General features: G+C 36.0%; 2 protein-coding genes across 3 annotated transcripts in view; one reads left to right on the top strand and one right to left on the bottom strand.

Annotated features, from left to right (window-relative positions):
- The window catches only part of LCORL (ligand dependent nuclear receptor corepressor like), a gene marked incomplete at both ends in the record, with an annotated part of 176,002 nt that extends 159,938 nt beyond the window's left edge, over window positions 1-16,064 (top strand). Inside the window, 2 exons of one of the 2 annotated variants that reach the window (XM_079697765.1) lie at window positions 4,454-4,480; window positions 15,755-16,064. In XM_079697765.1, the coding sequence (XP_079553891.1) occupies window positions 4,454-4,480; window positions 15,755-15,935 (208 nt within the window). The remainder of the gene's footprint in view (window positions 1-4,453; window positions 4,481-15,754) is intronic. The other variant, XM_079697764.1, reaches the window with a different exon arrangement.
- Window positions 16,065-18,222: 2,158 nt separating this feature from the next.
- The window catches only part of NCAPG (non-SMC condensin I complex subunit G), a gene marked incomplete at its 5' end in the record, with an annotated part of 38,768 nt that continues 34,557 nt past the window's right edge, over window positions 18,223-22,433 (bottom strand). Inside the window, 4 exons of the mRNA XM_079707723.1 lie at window positions 18,223-18,438; window positions 19,406-19,481; window positions 21,699-21,782; window positions 22,175-22,313. Coding sequence (XP_079563849.1) covers window positions 18,339-18,438; window positions 19,406-19,481; window positions 21,699-21,782; window positions 22,175-22,313 — 399 coding nt within the window. The 3' untranslated portion in view covers window positions 18,223-18,338. The remainder of the gene's footprint in view (window positions 18,439-19,405; window positions 19,482-21,698; window positions 21,783-22,174; window positions 22,314-22,433) is intronic.

Raw genomic sequence — 22,433 nt, 5'->3', positions numbered from 1 at the left:
TTAGTTCATATAGCTGAGACACAAAATAGGAATTAAGGATGGGGCAGGGGGTAGATGGAAAAATGGCAAAAGATAAAGCTACTGATGGAAGCATAGCCCAAATTGTGAGGTCAGCATCAGTTGATGAAAAAAAAAATATCTTGAGCCCTAATAGTGGCAGTAATGGGGGTGAATCAATATATTTGAGAGAGATCCATGAAGTAGAATCAACCTGTCTTAGAGAAGAGAGGAATAAAGGATAACATCCAGGTTTTCGGCTTCAACATCTGGGTAGGTGATTGTAATATTCACTGAGATATAAGAGAACACTCAAGGTGTTCAGTTTTAGACATAAGAAATTTGAAGTATCTAGTGGGGTATCCAAGAAAAGATGTTTAGGAAGGAATTAGTTAATATGGGTTTTTTGCTCAGGAGAGGGGTCTGAGCTGGAGATACAGATTTTGGGGCCAGCAAATAATTGAAGCCATGAGAGTGGAAGAGACTGTTCAGTGTAAAATATGAAGAACATAGGGTCTCGGATCCCCAAAGATATGGAGAAAGGAAAAGATATGTGTAAAAGGAGACTGATGCGTAGTCAGGAGGTAAGAGGAAAGCCAGTAGAGCATGGTGAAAGGAAATATGTTTTAAGAAGGGAGAAAACAACAGTGTAAAATGTTATTAAGAGGTCAGTTAGGCCTTGAAATGTTCCATTGAACATAGCACAAGAGGTTATTTTAGAGATTTGGGAGAGAGCAGTTTGGGGGGACTAATGGAGCCAGAAATGTTATGATTGACTAAATGCAGGAAGAGGAAATGAAGAAAATTAGCACAGAAAAATGTAAATGGCTATGATTGGAGAGAAAATAGGGAAGTAGTGAAAGGGAAGCCCAGTTGAAGGATGTTTAGATGCCAATGGGAAGAAGCCGGTGGAAAAAAAGATTGAAGATAGAAAAATGAGATGGCAAGTAGGAGAAATGGTGTGAAGCCCCTGACTTGATTATGGGATATCTTGGAGCATCTTTAGAGAGATTGCTTTTGGCCGGAGGAGTCATTTCTCTCTTAAAACATGAGAATAGTCGGGATAATATATGAGGATGCAAAGCAGTTTATAAGTTTATGGGCAGAATATTGAGGGTACTAGAGTCTATTTTCTATGAATCAAGAGGTAATCTAAGAGTAGCATGGTGGGCATTGAGCTCTGTGGATAATGTTTGAAATACTGTCTCAAAAAATAACAGGATTGAACAGCTTTGTGATTTTATCTCAGTTGCCAGAATGTAAGCTTGGAGAAAGGTGGGCCCTTATACTTAAGAGTAATTAGGTTCACCAAGTGGGCGTAACAGGAAGAAAAGAGATCAAACCAAGAATTCATTCTGTGAATTGTGATAAACTATGTGATCAAAGTGTAATTCTAAGGAGTGTTTTTCTAATAGCTGCACACAGTGTAGATTTGAGGGGAGGGCAGAATGGGGTGTGTGAAGGGCCAATTGTAAGAGATGGTTTCAGAGGTGGTAATGGCCTAAAATTATGTGTGACTATTGAAAATAATAATATAGACCTCTTCAATGTCAGTGTCTTGAATTCCTAAAGCAAAGGTGTGCCTTTTCCTAATTGATACATATCTGGATGTAATAAATGGACTTTGGACACCTCCGAGGAAATTTCAAACTAGAATAACCTAGTGTGTACTTAAAGCTACTATTTTCCTAAAACGTTAAATTTTCCCTTAAAAATTCAGAACTCAAGTTGACACTTTGGATTGGATTGAAAAAAGTTCAGTTTGTCAGCTTCTCCTGTTTTGTGGTCTATCCTCAAAAACGACTGAATATATATATGTATTCTTTCCATTCAGAATTCTGGTTTTCACTCAGGTATATAACTGATTGGTGATTACTCCTTTAACTACCTAAAACTGATACTAACCGTGCATACTTCTCTGGTCCTGCTAATGAACATTTTACCATATTTTTTTTGAATCCTAACTCAAGATATTCTTTTAAATTTGTATGGTTGAGGCAACCCTCGGCACAGAGTATCCTTTAGCATTTAAAAATAAAATTTAGAATTAGAGTTACTTCATGTGCTGTTATTCAGCATAATAATTATCTTCTAATGGAAAAACTGTAAAGCATAGAGTAGATGGTTTTCTGAATTTCATTCTGATAGAAAAACGTTTCCAGATGATTTAGTCACCTTAATCTAGTTTGCTATGCAAGCATTCCAAAGGTGTATTCCAGGAAACGCTAGTCCACCAAGATGTTCTGTGTGCAGAGTGTTCTGTGGTCTAATAACGTTGGGAAATGCTCCCTTCTCTTTCCTGTGCTTATTGAGTTGCAGTGCCCCATTAGCATGTTAAACCGCATTCTCCAAATTTTATATCCCACAGAACACAGTTTGGGCAACATAATTAGGAAACACTGCTCTACATAGTTTCCTGCTAGGCTTTCTCTGTACTTACTGTGATGTTCCCAGAAAGAAAGCAATGACTGTAAAAATGTAAGTTAATCTATGTACTAGATTTGTTCTTGTTGTACATAAATTGTTAGAGTAATCAAAATTAAATTGTAAGTGCTTTACTAAGATTCGCCATTGAAAGAAGACACATAATTAATATTTTAGGCTTTGTGGGCTTTATAATCTCTGTTGCAACTACTCAATTCAGCTTCTGTGGCATAAAAACAGCAATAGACAAACACATAAGTGAATGAGCATGGCAATGTTCCAATAAAACTGCTTACAGATGCCCCAAGTTAGAAAGTTAATTTTGTTTGAAAATACTGGTGTACTCCATATCCATTAATAGGGAGAATCAAACAAATTATCTTTCTTCAGCTTATACTAATTATGTTGCCAAAGTGAAAAAACAACTTGAAATATTTTTTGATAAGTTCTCTCAGTTCCTTTGTAACTCTAATGTCTAACAATGCATGGTGGATCAGCCTATTTTGTATAATTAGTTTCATTTTTGTATATTAGATTTTATTTCATAATGAGTTAAGAAAGGAAGAGCTGTGGTAGCAGTCAGTTCAGGTGGCTTTCCTCTCTGTATTACAGACCATGAGAAAGTATCTTATGAGTTTAAGAAAACATACGAGATCAGTGTCTCCTCAAGTCTTAATTTATCCACACTCTTAATTTGGTCAGAACTGGGTGAAACAAAGACAGATATTTTAATATAAGAAATAATAAATACATTGACCTGTTCTGTATTACATGGGCTTCATATTACCATTTTACTTGCCAGTGCCATCAGTAAAAATATTAGAACTGTGACCCAATTATTTAAAGTATTCTAATGAAATCAAAAAATTTTAATAAAAATCCAGTCTGTTTACAATTGGTTATTTTCCCCATCATTGTGATTTTCATAGGAACTGAGTAAAGAGAAGAATGTCAGGTTTTAAAGAGTTTTAATATAGTATTATTGCCATAATACTATATTAAAATATGAAAGAGCTACTTTAGTAATTCCTTGTCTTGATTTTTTTTCTTAGAATTTTTCTTGCATATCTTATATCCCATTGCTTTGTCAGCCGTTACGGACATTCTGCTTTACTAATTGCCCCATATCTTTCAAGAAAACTATTCAATTTATTCAACAAATATTGTATATTTTTCTTTTGATCTACCATGCATTGTTATATACTAGAGTTACAAAGGAACTCAGGGAACTTATCAAAAAATATTTCAAGTTGTTTTTTCACTTTGGCAACATAATTAGTATAAGTTATAGAAAGATAAGTTGTTTGATTCTCCCTTTTTTTTTTTTTTGCGGTACGCGGGCCTCTCACTGCTGTGGCCTCTCCCGTTGCGGAGCACAGGCTCCGGACGCGCAGGCCCAGCGGCCATGGCTCACAGGCCTAGCCGCTCCGCGGCACATGGGATCCTCCCGGACCGGGGCACGAACCCGTGTCCCCTGCATCGGCAGGCGGACTCTCAACCACTGCGCCCCCAGGGAAGCCCTGATTCTCCCTTTTAATGGATACGGAGTACAGCGCTATTTTCAAACAAAATTAACTTTCTAACTTGGGACGTCTGTAAGTAGTTTTATTGGAACATTGCCATGCTCATTCACTTATGTGTTTGTCTATTGCTGTTTTTATGCCACAGAAGCTGAATTGAGTAGTTGCAACAGAGATTATAAAGCCCACAAAACCTAATATATTATCTGGCCCTTTGCAGAAAAAGTTTGCTGACCCCTGTTGATATCAGAATTTTAATAAGGTGTGACTAGAAAAAAAAATTATTGTATTTTTTTAGTAAATTAAGATTATTATATCCAGTTCATTCCAACACCCATCCATACTCACTCCCTGTTGTCCAGTCCCACCTCGCACAATACATTTCTGACGTGTAGTTGTGTTATTTTGTTTTTCTCTATGGAACAAGATCTGTCTTTATCCAGCAGAGTGGTGCTGGGGGAGCCCTCAATGCCAGTTTTATTGTTTTGTAAACCTTTATTCTCTCCCTGCAGCCTCCAGACCTGCTTTGTCTATCTGAGGTAAGTTCAAGGGTCACCCTTCTCTTCCTTAACCAGATGCTACCACCTGTTAGAAAGAGATTGATTTCAGTGCTTCACACCTTAAATTCCTTCCTCAAGTGTTCCCTTCTCCCCTTTTCTTACCTCTTTTTTCCTTCTCTATTTCTTCACTTAGTAATTCAAAATTTTTAGTTCAGCTTTCATGGCTACCATGTTTTTCTCCTCATTTTTCCTGGGCACTAAATAGTTTTCTTTGTAGGGGAGCTGAGTGTCCTGTGATTATCATAATATAAAGCCTACTGAATTCACCTTTTGTTTAATTACAGAAAAATAAAAGGCAGAGTAGGTGTCTGAATGATTTCATCCTGCCAGGTTTTTTCTTCCTTGTTTTTGTTTAATTTTAAGTAAGACCTTGGCTTCTTTTTTCTCCCCCTCAATTCCAGTTCTAGGCAACCTGGAAAATTCATTTGTTTGCTTCTTTGTCTCTGTGTTATATAAACATACAGAAGGCTACATTTTAGAAACCAGTATCTATAGACCCCATTAATTCTTTCAAAAACGTTTGTCTCCTGTGTGCCAGGCAGTATGCTAGACATATGGAATATGATGGGGGGACAAAACCAGATGTCACTCCATTCACGGTCAAGTTTGTTTGGAGAGGCAGACATTGAGAAAACAGTTACACAAATCTTACAACTTCTTAATTCGTAGGTGGTACTATGAGAATTCCTTATAGGGAGATCTAATCAAGTCAAGGAAGTGAAGGAAGACTTCTCTGAGGAAATGACCACTGAGCTGAGTGAGAGTGAGTAGGAAGAATGAGTAGGAACCAACTAGGCCAAGTGGCAGAGAATGGGGAGGGGAGGAGTGATCTTCCAGGAAGAACTGAATGTGAAAAAAGTATGAGGCTTGGTATTCCTGGCGGGTAAGAAGGATAAGACATGACTGGTGTGTCTTGAGTCAAGACGGAAAGGAGGAGCATGATGTCAGGTGTGGTGAAGATTGAGGAGCAAGTGAAGGCTAGACCATGCAGGTTCTCAAAAACCATGTTCACGTCCTCTCAGTGGCTAATTTTACCCCACTACTCAGGTAATACCAACACCTGTCTGAGGACTCTACTTAATGCCCCAGGGGCTAGGAGGTCTTTCCATTCTTTTTTGGTGGGAACACCAATTATATCCAGTCCTGTATGGCCTCTAGGTATCTTCCAGCTGGTCCTTTTCAGTGGTCTATTTCACAGCCTTGGGAAACATTCATGTACTGATCAGTATTTATCTACAGACTTGCAAGGAGCTCTGGAACTAGCTTTCTCTGCAGCTCTCTTTCCTGTATTCTGCTCCACACATTCTAGTCACCTGGGACTCCTTCACCTCCAAACTCTGTCTTCCTTTCTCAGGAAGATTTCCAAGCTCTATTTGGGTCCCCCCTATACTGCAGTCTGGCAACTCTCCAAGCAGTAAGCCAGAGCAAATTTTAGGACTTACCACCTTTTGCTTCCCTTTTGTCAGGAATCATTGTCATCCTATACTTCCTGTCATCCATTATCTTAAAAACGTTATTTCATATATTTTGTGGGGGGGGGTTTAAGTTGTTTAAAGTGAGAGGGCAAATTCATTTTGTTACTTCATCATGGCCAGAAACAAATATCCCAGATTTATTTTTTTAACAAATATTTATCCAGTTTCTATATGCTAGGTGCTGAAAATAATATACTGAACAAGACCAACAGGGATTTCTACTGTCATCAAGCTTGTATTTTTTTGGGAGGGGGAGAAAAATAAAATAGAAAACAGAAGGCACTGGTAAATTCTGTGTTAATGAAATTAAATGACATAAGGAGTTTTTAGGGAGAGCTGCTTTAGGTTGAGTACTCAGGAAAATTGAGATATCTAGGATAACATTCATGACTGAAACTGAGTATGGATGAGAGCTAAGGGAGAGTATAGGAGAAGAAAAGAAAGCCTGGTACTCAACCTTGAGAAATGCCAATATGTACTCTGCAGGTAGAGTGGGTTGCCTTGCAGTGACAGGAAGAGGCAAAGGAAAGCCAGTATTGTTTTTTGTCTCAAAAGCCAAAAAAAGTGAGTCTCAAGAAAGAGGGTATCTTACTCTGCTCAGGCTGCCATAACAAAATAACATGGACTGCATGACTTAAACAACAGAAATTTATCGCCTCACAGTTCTGGAGGCTGGGAAGTCCAAGATCTGGAGGGTTCTGATGCTGGTGAGAGCTCTCTTCCTGGCTTGCAGGCCATTTTCCTGTTCTCTGGTATCTCCTTCTCGTCTTATAGGGACATCAATCCAATTGGATTATGGCCCCGCCCTGTGACCTCATTTCACCTTAATTACTTCCTAAAAGCCCTATATCTCTTAATATATAAATCTGAGGCAGGGAGATGGGAGGGGCATGGGGGAGAGAGGGGCTGACACAATCCAGTCCATAGCAGAAGAAATGGGCAACAGTGTTGAATGTTGTTAGGAAGGCAAAAAAGTAGAAAACTAAAGATCGTTCATTAGACTTATCATGTCATTGGTGACTTTAGTGCTGCCCTCATGGAGTAAAAGGCTGGAAGCTAGATTGAAGTAGGTTAAAGAATGAGAGGTATTGAAAATGGTGGGAGCAAGTATAGGACAACTCAGTAAAGTAATCTAACTCTAAAAATATTAACCTCAGGAAGGTAAAAGATTGAGTGAAGCCTTGTTTTTTAAGGAATGAGAGACCTCACACTTGTTTAAACATCATGGTGAGGATCCAATTGAGAAGAGATGGTCTATTATTTATCTATTGCCACAGCAATGCTACATTACACACCACCCCAAAACTCATTAGCTTAAAGTAAATAAGCATTTATTTCACTCATGAATCAGTGATTGGCAAATAAGCCTGGAGGTTCTTTGGATATTGGCTGGGCTCCATCAAGTATTTTGGGGTTAGCTGGCTGTCAAGTGGACAGCTTCGCCCTGCCCCATAGCAGCTTCCCCCTGTGTCTCTCATTGCCATCCAGTAAACCAGCCCAGGCATGTTCTCAGGGCAAAAGCAGAGGTGTATATTTACAATAGCCCAGAGGTGGAAACAACCTAAGTGTCCATCATCGGATGAATGGGTAAAGAAGATGTGGCACATATATACAATGGAATATTACTCAGCCATAAAAAGAAACGAAATTGAGTTATTTGTAATGAGGTGGATGGACCTAGAGCCTGTCATACAGAGTGAAGTAAGTGAGAAAGAGAAAGACAAATACCGTATGCTGACACATATATATGGAATTTAAGAAAAAAAAATGTCATGAATAACATAGGGGCAAGACAGGAATAAAGACACAGACCTACTAGAGAATGGACTTGAGGATATGGGGAGGGGGAAGGGTAAGCTGTGACAAAGTGAAAGAGCGGCATGGACATATATACACTACCAAATGTAAGGTAGATAGCTAGTGGGAAGCAGCCGCATAGCACAGGGAGATCAGCTCGGTGCTTTGTGACCGCCTGGAGGGGTGGAATAGGGAGGGTGGGAGGGAGACGCAAAAGGGAGGGGATATGGGAACATATGTATATGTATAACTGATTAAATTTGTTATAAAGCAAAAAAATAAATAAATAAATAAAACTTAAAAAAAAAAGAGGTGTAAAAGTGAGCATAAATGCCCAATTTCTCAACTTCAGCTTGCATCATATTTGCTAATATCCCATTAGCTAGAGCAAATCACATAGGTGAGGCAGAATGAGAGGACATGGTAAAACGACAGGGCAGAGAGAGTGCATATAGTGATGGGTGAAGAACTGAGGCTATTAATGGAATTAATCTGCCACAGATGGTATATTTTTTTTAAAAAAAGGGGGTCGGAATCATTGATGATGATCATTGATAAGTTCCTGAGAAGGCCTATGGGAACAGGGTTCAAAAACATTTGTTTTAAGTCATGCCAGGTTCTGCGATCTTTTACAGTTAGTTGGCATTATTTTAGATAAACAACTTGCTAATTGCTTTTACTTTCATATTAATTTAGTACTGAAGTTTTCTATTTTATTTTTATAAAGGTATATGAATCACATGTAGTTACTGAATATTTGAATACAGTATTGCTTTAAGCACAGTTGTGTTGTACTAATTTAATATACAAGTTCACTAACAAATTCAGGGATCCCTACAAGGCCAAGAATCACTTCTAAGTCACATAGCAGTGCAAACTGTTCATTGATTCCTGGAGAGAATTTGTTTTGTACCTTTGATCTGAGTGCAATCTCCTTCATTCCATTCAACTGAAAATTCAGGTAGATTATCTCAGTTCTCAGTAGAAATGATTCAATTCTAAATGTTTTCTTTTGAATTCTTGATTACCATTTGCTCTCTAATAATCATGGTAGCACTTACTAATTAAGCACATACTATGCACCACGTGCTAATCTTTTTTTTTTTAACATCTTTATTGGAGTATAATTGCTTTACAATGGTGTGTTAGTTTCTGCTTTATAACAAAGTGAATCAGCTATACATATACATATATCCCCATATCTTCTCCCTATTGCGTCTCCCTCCCACCCTCCCTATCCCACCCCTCTAGGTGGTCACAAAGCACCAAGCTGATCTCCCTGTGCTATGCGGCTGCTTCCCACTAGCTATCTATTTTATGTTTGGTAGTGTATATATGTCCATGCCACTCTCTGACTTTGTCCCAGCTTACCCTTCCCCCTCCCCATGTCCTCAAGGCCATTCTCTACATCTGCATCTTTATACCTGTCTTGCCCCTAGGTTCTTCTTTTTTTTTTTTAGATTCCATATATATGTGTTAGCATATAGTATTTATTTTTCTCTTTCTGACTTGCTTCATTCTATATGACAGACTCTAGGTCCATCCACCTCACTACAAATAACTCAGTTTTGTTTCTTTTTATGGCTGAGTAATATTCCATTGTATATATGTGGCACATCTTCTTTATCCATTCATCTGTCGATGGGCACTTAGGTTGCTTCCATGTCCTGGCTATTGTAAATAGAGCTGCGATGAACATTGTGGTACGTGACTCTTCCGGAATAATGGGTTTCTCAGGGTATTTGCCCAGTAGTGGGATTGCTGGGTCGTACGGTAGTTCTGTTTTTAGTTTTTTAAGGAACCTCCATACTGTTCTCCATAGTGGCTGTATCAATTTACATTCTGACCAGCAGTGCAAGAGTAGTCCCTTTTCTCCACACCCTCTCCAGAATTTAGTGTTTGTAGATTTTTTGATGATGGCCATTCTGACTGGTGTGAGGTGATACCTCATTGTACTTTTGATTTGCATTTCTCTAATGATTAGTGATGTTGAGCATCCTTTCATGTGTTTGTTGGCAATCTGTATACATGCTAATCTTTTATTGAAAAAGTAATTTTCCTAAAATTGGTTGCAGTAAATTGAAAATCTAGGACTCTAATCCGAGACTCTCAGATTTCCAAGTCTTGCTCTTAACCACCAGGTTCTTCTGCTCCTCCAGTAACCACATCAAATAATCAAAAGCAAGTCAGAAAAAATGGCTGACTTAAAATCTCCCCCTTAACAATCTATCAAAGCCTTTAAATTCATCAGTATCTTACCAAAGGGAAATTTTACTCTTGAGATAAATTAAGTCTTTAAAAAAAACCAAAAAACCTGTACAACCTAACTCTTAGAGAGTTTGCCGACAAGAGAAACGATCTATTTGGTCATGTTAGACCTCATGGTTCACTAGTGGACCATGTTTACCTGGCTACATTGTATGGCTTTTTTACATTTGATCCCCTTTAAGCCCAGAGATTCAAAATTAAACTGTCGTATTATTATCTGACTATACAAATTATAGGAACAAACTAGTATGGTGAACATTGTAGAAACAAATCATACACATATCTGCCATACTTTATTCCCACACATGTAATTTTTTATTTTGATTTTTGTTATTAGTACTAACTCACATTTATTGACTCCTTACTATGTGTCCAGCTGGGCATATTACATGCATTCTCTATGCCAGGTACTTTATTTACATCAACTCATTTAATAATCACATTACCCTTAAGATGTGGTATTCTTTCTTCACTATCCAGTTAAATTGAAGCTTAGAGGCTAAGGAGTGTACACTCAGCAGGTGAGTGATTTGATTCAGGATCAGAACTCAGGCTCTAAAGTCTCCTTCTGTCCCACTTTCCTAAAATCCTCATCCCTAAAGACCTATTTCAAATGTTTTTCCCCCTCATCTCCCCACTTCTGGGATTCATCTTTCCCTTCTCTGTAATCCCTTTGTCCTTAGCTACTCCTTTTATTTTTTACTGCTTTTAATTCTGGTAATTTATGAATACTTTTTCCCCACTGTTTCCTTACCAAGCTGCAAAACCCTTGAAGACAGATACCATCTCAGTCTTTTATATTCCTAACATATTAGGTAGGTACTGGTTAAAGATTTAACTTTACTTAACAGCGGACCTGGCTGATGAACACATGCCAGCTCCATATAGAACTGAAAGATTTTGCTCTGTGGCATGGTCCTCTATACTGGCCTCCTAGAACCTAAGAACCATCACATTTAGGGTCCAGTAGACCAGTGACTTCATTTTTATAACTTCTTATTACATCCAAAACATGGGAATACACTTGTCTACTTCAGGAAGGTTCTCTGCTCTAGTTTTGCAAATTGACAACTGTATCATGATATTTGGACAGATTTGTAGAGAGATCAGGGTCAAAGACAGTGCTGAGCTACAACTTTTTACTGAATTAACAGTAATTAATTCAGTTAATTATTTCCAAAGGAAAATAAACCAGTCACCCACTGGCGTTAAGTAAGTTCAAATTTGATGGTTTCAGGGACATTATAGCAACTATTCAAATTCCAAATCCTATATCAGAATTGTTTATCCATGCATACAGTTGAGTTCTTTCTCTCTTTGAAAAGATAAACTTGTGTTCCCTGAAACCCTTAACCTAAAGAATAGTTTTATGGTAGCCCTCATGTCAGTCTCTGCCCTGACGTTTTTTCTTTTTTCACACTGAGAAAAGATATGACTGGCAGCCCCCTCTTTATTTAAACATAAAGAAAATTCATGCTCTAAACATATAGGTCTCCTGGATAAGGTTATGGCCGTACACCAGACATGTGGTGTATGTTAAATATTCTAAAGAAATAGATAAATGGATATTAACACGAAGGGAGAATCATGACAGAATCACAAACCAAGAGTCAGTGTGCAGGATAGTGTAAATAGATCATAGGCCCTGAAGACTCACTTAGTTGTGTGACCTTGGGTCAGTCATTTTACTTCTTTGAGCCTCAGTGGATGATTGTTAGAACTTAATCAGGTAATGTAAAAAAGGCTTTTAGCATAGTGCCTGGCATATAGCAACTGCTCTACAAATGCTATTTTCGGACCTGTCTTGATCACATTAAAATTTGTTTCCTGCAGTGTGGCTCACTTTAAGTTTATTGTCTGTATGACAGAAATGAACTATCACATATCTCCAGTAATAAGTAAAACAAGTTTAAATTATAAATTGTATATATTAAAAATTATTTTTGTTAGAATTATCAGTATCATTACTTTAAATCACAGATGATAATTGTTTGGATTTTCATAACTCACAAATGATTTTTATCTTTTGTACTTTCCAAATGCACATATTCTATAAACTTTCATTCAGATGGTGGAGAGGGGCTTTTTCTTCGGGTGAGTGAAATTACTGAAGTATTGAAAATAGGCTGAGCTGTCTGCCATAATCATTGCAGGCACCCTTTGCCCTTATTCAGCCTCACTTGCCATCTGGGTTCCTGGATGGTAGAGACAGAGATAGAAGGGGCCTTACTTCGGATAAGTACCTCTCTCCAGCTTCTTCCCCCTTTCACCAAAGTATGTGCGTTTGCATTTGTTTATAGCTCCATATGCTTATTAAAGCATGTTAACTGACTCTCATTAGATCATCAGAAACATGTAAGCAGGGAAGATGTCATTTACTTTTTTTTTTTCTACAGATGAGGAAAGTGAGGCTGAAGGAGGCTAAGGTTACATATCCAAGGTCATAAGGCTGATTATTAATATTGTCAGAACTGGAACCTGGGTCCTTACATTCTTTTCCCCAATTCTTTACTCTCAAGAGTACCACTGGATACAATATTGCTGGGCTTTCATTAGAATCCTGGATATGGACATATAAAGCCACTTTATCAGATGATTCAAATGCTGCTCCTTAAGCTTTTTAATCATGATGTAAAACAGAGAAGCCATGAAATAAAAGACATAAATTTGATGATATAAAATTTTAAATGGATTCATGACAAACTCACTGTAAGCAGGTACAAACAACAAATAAACTAGGCAGGGTGGGGAGGGGTGCGATTGTAAATCACACAGAACACAGGATTAATTCTTAACTGCCTGGCAACACGAGAAAAGTCATCGTCTCAACTGGTAACACAGAAAAGGAAATACAAATGTCTTCAAGATATGAAAATAAGTTTAACTTTACTGAGAAGAGAAATGCAAATTAAGCAAGGGCATACAATTTTTTAAGCTTCCCTAAATTTTATTATACATTGTTATAAGAGTGTGAGGGAAGACATTTTCATATATCATTGGTCAGAGTGTAAAAAGGTACAGTCTGTGAAGGGAATTTTGGTAATATCTATCAAAAGTTTTAAAGCACCTGTTGACCCAGACATGCCAATCCTAGACATCAGTCCTGAAGATGTACTTTCATATATACTTAAAGAGACACATATAAGAATATTCAATACATTGATATTTTTAAGCAAAAGATTGGAATAGCCCAAAAGTTTATCAGTTGAAGACTGGCTAAGTCAATTATGACGTAGCCATAGAATGGAGTTCTATGTAGCTGTTAAAAGAATCATATATTCATTGTACAAATATGGAACAATCTCCAAAATATATAAGCAAGATACAGAACAGTATTCAGAATTGTGTAGGGGGAAAGGAGATATTTGAAACAGACATATATACATAAATATCAATGCGGAGAGACTATCTGGAATAATACACAAGAAATTGGCAACAGTTGTTGCTCCTGGAAGAGGGGCTAGGAGCAGTGAGAGACTTCATTGTATAACATTTTGTAGTTATTGATCTATTTTTAATTTTGCAAATTTATTACCTATTTTTAAAACATGAAAAAAAAATCATCATTGTTTAAAAAATACATCAAGAAAAGTTGAGCATTTATCAATCTTTCACTTGGTACAAATGTATATGATTCTATAACAAATTTCTAACATTAAACCTAACTAGTCAAAATTTTAATTCCCAAATATAAAGGTATATTTGTTAAAAATTCCTATAGACTGCAAATTTTTTGAAAGCGTGGACTATATCTTCATCTTTGTATCCCAAAGTGCTTTCTGATGGGTATTCAATAAATGTTAAATAATTTGACTGGTAGAGAAGATGGAATTGAAAAGTGCTCTGGTAAGTACTGGATTATAATTAGAGATCGAGATTCTTATATGAGTCCTCATACATCTGGTTAGAACACTTTGAAAAAGAGCAGTTTATTTTTCTATTTTCCTATATCTTAGTTTCCCTATCAATCATCTCTTAAAAAAAAAAAGCGGGGAAGTGGGGACTAGAAAGGTCACTTCTAGCTCTGCTGTTTCTAATGCCTCTGGCTCTAGCACTTCAAGATCAGTAGTGCCGAAACTTCAAACACCAGCTAGTTTTTTTTGTAGGTATATATTTATGAATTAAACATGTCAATCTGTATATTGGTACTAACATTTAGTTCTTTTTCTTGACTATTTTCTTCCCGTGCATGTGTATAGTTTTGTGCATCCCTGGCGTTTGTGCTCCCAAATTTGGAGTACACTCTAGAAAAGTAACTTTAAAAGTCTTTAAAGTATTGCAAAGAACAATAGTGTAGTTATTGAGTAGTATTCTCTGATGAATACACCTTTGTCAATCAAATAGCAAACAGAAAACAGAAAAATAAATCGTTTTGGGGACTATGATATGTTGCTCCATGCCATTGTTTTCTTATTTTGGAGTTTGATGCCTGATATACTTACCTACCAAGCTACCTCAATTAATATCATTGTATTTTTATAGCTTGCTTTAGAGTTTCTCAAAGTCATACATCAGACTTTCTTGTTTTGAAAATACAAAGAAAAATATGAAGACTAGCAGTCCTTGGAGGAAGGAAAAACATTACTGTTATTGATCATATCTCTAGGTTTTGGATTTTTTTTTTAATGATGATTTACTATTTTTGATGAATAATCTTTTAAGCTGTCATTTTGTTTCATTATCTATTTATAAAAATTGAAACCATGTCATTCGGTGGAACTGGGACTGTTTGGGGAGAACTCAACTCAGTGATAATATGATGGCTGTTAAAATATGGTTTAACAGGTTAAATCTCTGGCTTATTGAATGGCAAGTGAGTCAGTTGTTTGAAGTTGTAAGGAGAGATCAGGAAAATGCTACCGAAGTCTGGATGCTGCTGCCATTTACCAACTCTAATAAGCCACTAAAATACTACACAACTCAGCTTCCTCTTTATGAGTGGGAAGGATCATTGACCTGTGGTTGAAGAAAGCTTAGGAATGATGTAGTCTAACTGAACTAATCAGTTGTGTCAAATGAGCTAATGTATAGCAAGCTATGAAATCATTTCTAAACGTAAGGATTCACATCGGAAGATGTGAATTGACTTTAATATTATACATGTGGAGTGGTTAGCTATCCTTTGGACTCTCAATTCTGTGATTTTAGAGAAGATTCTCATCAGAGAGCTAGTAGACAGGCATAAGGGAAAGAGCAAGGACTGTATTCCAGTTCCAGCCCATGACTCGACTTTATTTGTACTGGAACTCTTTGTGACTCACTTTTATCATTTCTTATGAGCTTACGGTATACCAACCTTGCTTGGTGGTTATGAAATATGAGATAATGCATGTGAATGTGCCTAGAATATGGTAGGCATTCAACAAAGGTTAATTTCTTCTCATCTCAAAGTGGCTGTGATCCTGGTAGGTTAAAGGAAAAGTTAAAAGAAGGGTTGAATCCGGCCAAGCTCAGTAGGTTAAATATCCTTTCTGATGTATACTGATGAAATCCGTATATGCTATTTTTGTCCAGTGGTATCTGAGTGACCTCTCAATTACCTGTGTTGAATTCAGTTCATTAAGGAGACAGGAGCTAAAAAAAACCCAACAATCAATCAATCTCTATTGTTGAGAGATCTGAACAATAAAACTACTGAATTTTCTTTTAGAAGGTTGATAGTTTCTTTGAAATTAAAGTAAAAACTAAAGTGCTTTACACTTTTTTTTTCCAGCATGCTACAAGTGAAAACTGATGAGAAAGTGAATTTGTCTGATGGGAATACAGCAAGTTGCCCTTTGAGCCCCATTAAGATGTGCCTTAATCGTCCCATTGAATGGAATCTGAATTTGACAGCAGCATCTCTAGCGAGCTGTACAGTTCATAACCAAAATCTCAAAAGTGAAGAGAAATAGATTGCAGTTCTTCTTGCACTATCCTTATTTTGTACGTCAACATTCTTCCTGCTGATAAGCATTTATCGATTGATTTTGAAATATTTCTAGTCGTGATTTGTCTATATATTAAATCATTAGCATTAATCATTTTGATTATATTCTTTGTATGTTTTTTTATGTTTTACACCAGGCCATTGTGGAATTTTGCAGTACAAATGGATTTTTGAAGTTTCTCTTTTTAATGGTATTTTGTGAATTTTTTACTCCCTAAGTTTAAATATATAATTGTCCCCAGTTTTATTTCCGTGCACAATGTCTTAATATATAATGCATTGTGAGACTTAGAAGGCTAGTATTGTAAAGATTTGTGATTACCTGACCCATGAACAGTTGTATAACAGGTGGATACCAACTACCTCGAAGCAAATTGGTAAAAGGCAAAGGTATCTCTTAGAAGTATATCTCTTTCAAAGTTATATATGTATAGAAAAATTGATCATAGTTTATCATCAAGTAGCATGTTTCCATTCATAAGGAGAATTTGAACTGATCAGTTATTTCTCTACTTTTAAACCTATAAAGTCTGGGTTTTAAGAGCAATGGCACAATTGCATGTTGTGACTCTTGAGCAAATCTGTGCCTCTTGCAGATAAGAATACTGTTTGGTTTTTGTAAGTTATCCATTTTGAATGAAAAATGGTAAATGGATTTACATCCATTGATTTTACTGTATTTTAGCCATTTATTTTAAAGTGTAAAGGGATGTCTTAAAATGAGGATAATATTCCTTACCTCTTTAGTAGTACAAAAGCATAGCTTTTGTGATTGGCTTATGTGATTGTGTCCAAAACTTGAATAGTAAGAATACTCAAAGTCTGATGCTTAATTTTTCCCATGGCTAAGAAGGAAAGCTTTGGTACGGTGGTCCATGTAAAGTATGTAAGAACATGGCTCCTTCCCTTTGGATTGCCTGGCTATGGGTTAAATGGGATTTAGGTTTATTGTGTTTCTAAAGACTTTTACTTATGGCATATTTTGTGTACCTTCTAAGTCCTTAATTCTCCCAGCCTACACCAACCCCCAAATTATTTTTAAAAAGACAGGGATTTAACAAAAAGGCTTACATAAGGAATTTGAAGCACAGGAAAAGACACAGAGCCAACAGAATGAGAAACAATCATCTATTTTTCATTGTTTTATATCACCACCATATCTGCCTTTTCCTTTTTCTTAATAAGCATTCTTTGTAACCTTCAGACTCCTTTTATATTTCTAAGTTTTATAAAGCACATATACATATGTAATGTAGCAATTTGGCTCAAAAAAGCACAGCATTCTTACTTTAGCTCCATCTTAGAACGTCACCTTAAATAAATGGCCTCTGGTAAATAAACCTAAAAAAAGCACAATTATTATTAAAACCAATGTATTAGATCCAATGTTAACGTATTTCTATTCTGAATAATAGAGATGATTATCAGAGGAGTAAAAGGTGTTTAGTTGGGAGTTACAGAAAGAAAGAGGACTGATATGACATGGTGTAAGTTTCTTAAGTCAGGCAAGTGCCAATTCAGAAAATAAATTTACAGTGAAGAAATAGTGCTCATTCATACATTAGTATATAGTGGACTTCCTGTCACATTCTTTTCCTACTAGTATTTTTTATTACCCACAATAAATATTTTGTTATGCCAAAAACATAGAGAACTCCATGATTAATATGTATATGTGAACATTTCCCTAACCCAGGAACCATCGTAACATAAGCAAACTTGGGCTCTCATATGCAAACATTCTAGGAAAAAAATTACTCATGCATGTAGCATTATCAAAATATTTTTAAGTGTAGGAATCACAAAATTATCAAAATGATAACTGTTGAACTTGGATGCTGGGGACTTTGGTTCATTATACTAGTCTTTCCTGGAAGTAAGCTCCTCTCTAGCCAGTTTGTGGCACTTCATTTGCCCTTAAGATGTCATTTTTAAAATGTGTTCTGAGGTGTTTTTATCTATGTTGGATCTGCCACATTATAAGTCAAACTTTTCAAATGCAAGCTACCAGCTAGTTACATTTAAAAGTTGTCTATAATGCCATGATTTTAAATGTGAGAACTCATAAGCATCACCTGGAAAGGCTGTTCAAAAGCAGGTTCCTGGGCCCACTTTAGATCCTGATTAAATCCATGACTGATGCAGATGGTCTGTGGAGCACACGGATGGACGCTGTCTCACTGCTTCAATACAGGCTAAAGTAATGTGGAATCACACAGCAGAAAGTTCTACAAGAATCAGACTTCTTCTAATTTTCATACAAGGGTAACTTTATTAAAGCAAAGAAATGAACATAATTTTAAAGGACATTTTTCAAAGGACTCCACCTCCATCATATCTTCTCCTAATTTTTATCTTCACTGAGAAATTATGCAAAGTTAAGTTTACTTTTTTCTAGTGCTGCTGTCTTTGCTCGTCTTGGTAGTCTCATCTTCATTTCTGATTCTGGCTCTGGAACTTCATGATCACTAAACAGATGTTGAAATACACCAATTTAAATACAAGCTTTAAAACCAGTTTATTTATAAATAAAACTTTGTTTCTGTCATTCTATCCATGTGTGATTGATATCCTGATTCTATCCGTGTGTGATTGATATCCTGATTCCGTTAAGCTTAAAACTGAAATTTCAAAACCAAAGAACACCGATTGGCTATCCAGCAAAGTGAACCATGGAAAACCTAACTAATTTTTTTTTTTATATCTACATGGAACCTGGTATTATACAGAAAAAAGCAAAAAACAAAAACCCAAACTTCTATAATGAAGCTTGTAATTAAACAGGAACCATAACAACTGCCCAAGAGTTTTTTTAGGAAACTCAAGTAGTGAAAAAAAATAAATTCTATTTATTTAGGCAATACATTCCTAAAACACTGTAAACAGCAAGTTTCCCCAAAAGATACTTTAAATTTAATTAAAACTTGATCTAAAGTTATAAAATGAAAATATATACATTTTACCTATGAATGAATGAATGCAAGACAGCTGTAAACAGCTTCCAACAATGGCTTATTGGCAGAAACCAAAAATAAACAGTATATCACTAATATCATCCAAATTATAGGCAGAATTATTCTATCATTATAAATGTAAAGAACCCAAATCTGAATCTCAATAGTTTGCTAATTCAAGTTTAGAGAAGTCATACATACATGATCTTATAATTAAAGGAATACATGGAAATACAATTTGAAAGAACATAAAGATAACTACCTAGTACTAAAAGCCATGTCAATGAACAGGAAAAGCACACAAGCCAGAGGAAGTCAAATGCTCTTAGATACATAATCTAAAAAGCTGTAAATTTTCACGGATTATCTTGTTAAATAATCACAGTATAAGCAAACTACAATTTTTTTTTTTACTTCTAGACAAATATTTTTTTTAAATGAAGATAAACCTCTTTACATATTCTAGATGTGCATGGCATACCTTTCAGAGTCAGCCTCAGCCTCAACAGTCTGACGTCTCCTGTTCGTTCTAGCTGAAGCTATCACTTTTCTCCGTCCTTAAAGACAGTATATAATTCATTATCAAAATCTATTATCAATTGCTCATTTTTAACCTGTTTTCTGGGCTACCCAAATCCTTTATTTTTCCCTCTTCAACACCCTTTCCTCCTAGTTCCCAGCTACCTTGATACAAATTAGCAACACCATGGAGAAAAGGAACCCCAGCAAGATCAAAATTTTACTAATTTCTTTTGTAAACTCTTATAATAGGCAAGGGAAAAGATGGAAACTGAGTTATAGGTGGCAAATTTTGTTAAATTTATTTGGGGGAAAGAAGCATGTGAAATATGTTATATAAAGAAAGTACCTCATAGCACAAGGCATATGGAGAACCTAATGAAAATTAAGGTTAAAAAGAGAGGTTAAGCCCATAAAACAGATCCTAAATAAATAGAACTTTAATCAGTACGGTATGGTTTACTGTAAAATATTCAAACATATACATGGTCAAATGTGTGTTCTAAAACATTTCAGTATAAAAATTAAAGCCCTTTATATGCTGGGGGGTTACAAAAATTCTACTAGCTAGAAATTCAAAAGGTTAAGCAGCGAAGTGGCCTGTGATGCTCATTTATGATAATAAAACAGCATATATAAATGAAGTTTGAGCTATTAAAAAAAAAGAGGTGTAGTTCTTGTACCTGACTAAAAGCAATCTGATCAAAACCAAATTATTCAGTATGATCATTCAGTTGAAATTTATATACCCTACTTATTCAAGTGAGACTTTTTGTTTCTGTTTTCTTCCAACTGTACATATTTGCTTGTAAACTTCTAATGTAGTTATCCCCAAGAAAACATCCAACAATATGGGACTAATGTGGAACAATTAGCCAGCAATTAGCATTTAAATAACTGATTGGCTACAAAACAATATTATTTTTTTCCATTTAGAAAAAAATTAAATCTACACAGAAAAGGGCCTCAAAAAATATTTTTCAAGGATTAAAATAATGGTTGGTTCATAGGTGGAATTATTAGCATTCTTTTGATTAATTTGCTTGGATGTATTTTCTGATTCTTCTGTAATAAGCATGCATTACTTTTGTAATAAGACAATAATAAAAGATTTAAAAGACCTTGAATTTCACACTTTTTTTTCTAAGTGATCCCTTAATAATCAACATTTACTTTATTCCAGCAAATCCCCTATTGTTGGATATCCCTTTGAAAATAAATTATGTTGGGAAAATATGAAATAAAACAGAAAACAGAAGCCCAGAAAAATACTAGGAGGATAAAAGGGACAAAAATGCTTAATCATATAAAGGACAGACCACAAACAACTTATAATATAAATATAAAATCATCGTTCATCATTTGATAATAAAAATCTTAATTTAACCCAAATAGTCCTTTGCAGTATGATCTTTTGCATCATATTTCTTTCAATCAAAAGCACTTGAAGCAACACCGATGTCTTTTAGACACAAAGCAAAACCTAATATCATCTAAAACAAATCAAAAAGAAAGTTAAGGATACTGAAGACAATGAATAATCTTTATACCTATCTAAGGAAACAAAGTATTTCACTGGATAGCAAAACTGAAAAGTTTTATCATAAGGTTAGTCAATCCAGGGGACTTCCCTGGTGGCGCAGGGGTTAAGAATCTGTCCACCAATGTGGGCAACATGGGTTCGAGCCCTGGTCCAGGAATATCCCACATGCCATGGAGCAACTAATTCCGTGTGCCACAACTACTGAGCCTGCGCTCTAGAGCCCACAAGCCACAACTACTGAAGCCCGCGTGCCTAGAGCCCATGCTCTGCAACAAGAGAAGACACCACAATGAGAACCCCGCACACTGCAACGAAAAGTAGCCCCCGCTCGACGCAACTAGAGAGAACCCTGCACACAGCAATGAAGACCCAATGTAGCCAAAAATAAATAAATTAATTTAAAAAAAAAGAATCCGCCTGCCAATGCAAGGAACACGGGTTCAATCCCTGGTCCGGGAAGACCCCACATGCCGCAGAGCAACTAAGCCCGTGCGCCACAACTACTGAGCCTGCACTCTAGAGCCCGCACACCACAACTACTGAGTCCACGCACAACTGCTGAAGCCCACGTGCCTCAAGCCTGTGCTCCGCAACAAGAGAAGCCCCCACTCGCTGCAACTGGAGAAAGCCCATGCACAGCAACGAAGAACCTAATGCAACCAAAAATAAATAAATAAATTTTTTTTAAAAAGCTAGTCAATCCATATATTACCTCTGTTGGTCTTTTGCTGAGTGGATTTCATTCGGGTTGCTTTTACATCCTTGACAGGAGTTATATATACTTCTTTGTTGTTTTCTATTAAAGGAAATAATACAATTATTAATTAACTAAATTAAAAGTAGCCTCATGAAATACTTTAAATGATCAAATCAATGACAAGCAGTCCCAATAGCAGCTATTGAAAATTTATCATAAATAAGTGTTCCAAAAAAATGTGAACACTGGAAAATAAGCAAGCAAAACTCTTAGGAACAAAGTATGCATGGTCATATGGTGAGAAATATACACACAAAAACTATACAGTAAACACTTATCAGTAATACACTTTCCTAAGGGGATTTAATTAGAAAATCTTTTCTTCCATTTCTGACATACAATCACATGTATGTTAGAGGAGGAAAACAATGTATCTCAGTAAAGATGAAAAGGACAGAATCTTATAAATACTCAGGTTAGTATGTCATTACCATCTTCACTTTGAAAAACAGTTGTAGTTGTGTTGTCATCCTGTGCCGCTACAACTTGGTCACCATGTTCTTTATTTCCTTTTTCTAACTGAACCTTGATTTTCTCCAAAGCTCTCACACACATTCTATCTTTTACTTGCTGTAACAGAAAACTTTTTTTAATGCAACATTTTCTAATCTTCTTTCAAAAATGCTATATACTGATAAAGTTAATAAAACATTCTAAAAATTCTATTAAATTTATGAAGGAAATATTTAC

Source organism: Hyperoodon ampullatus (assembly GCF_949752795.1).
Source record: "Hyperoodon ampullatus genome assembly, chromosome: 1".
Classification (NCBI taxonomy): Eukaryota; Metazoa; Chordata; class Mammalia; order Artiodactyla; family Ziphiidae; genus Hyperoodon; species Hyperoodon ampullatus.
The sequence above is the reverse complement of the archived record's forward strand: the minus strand, read 5'-3'. Positions and strand labels throughout refer to the sequence as shown.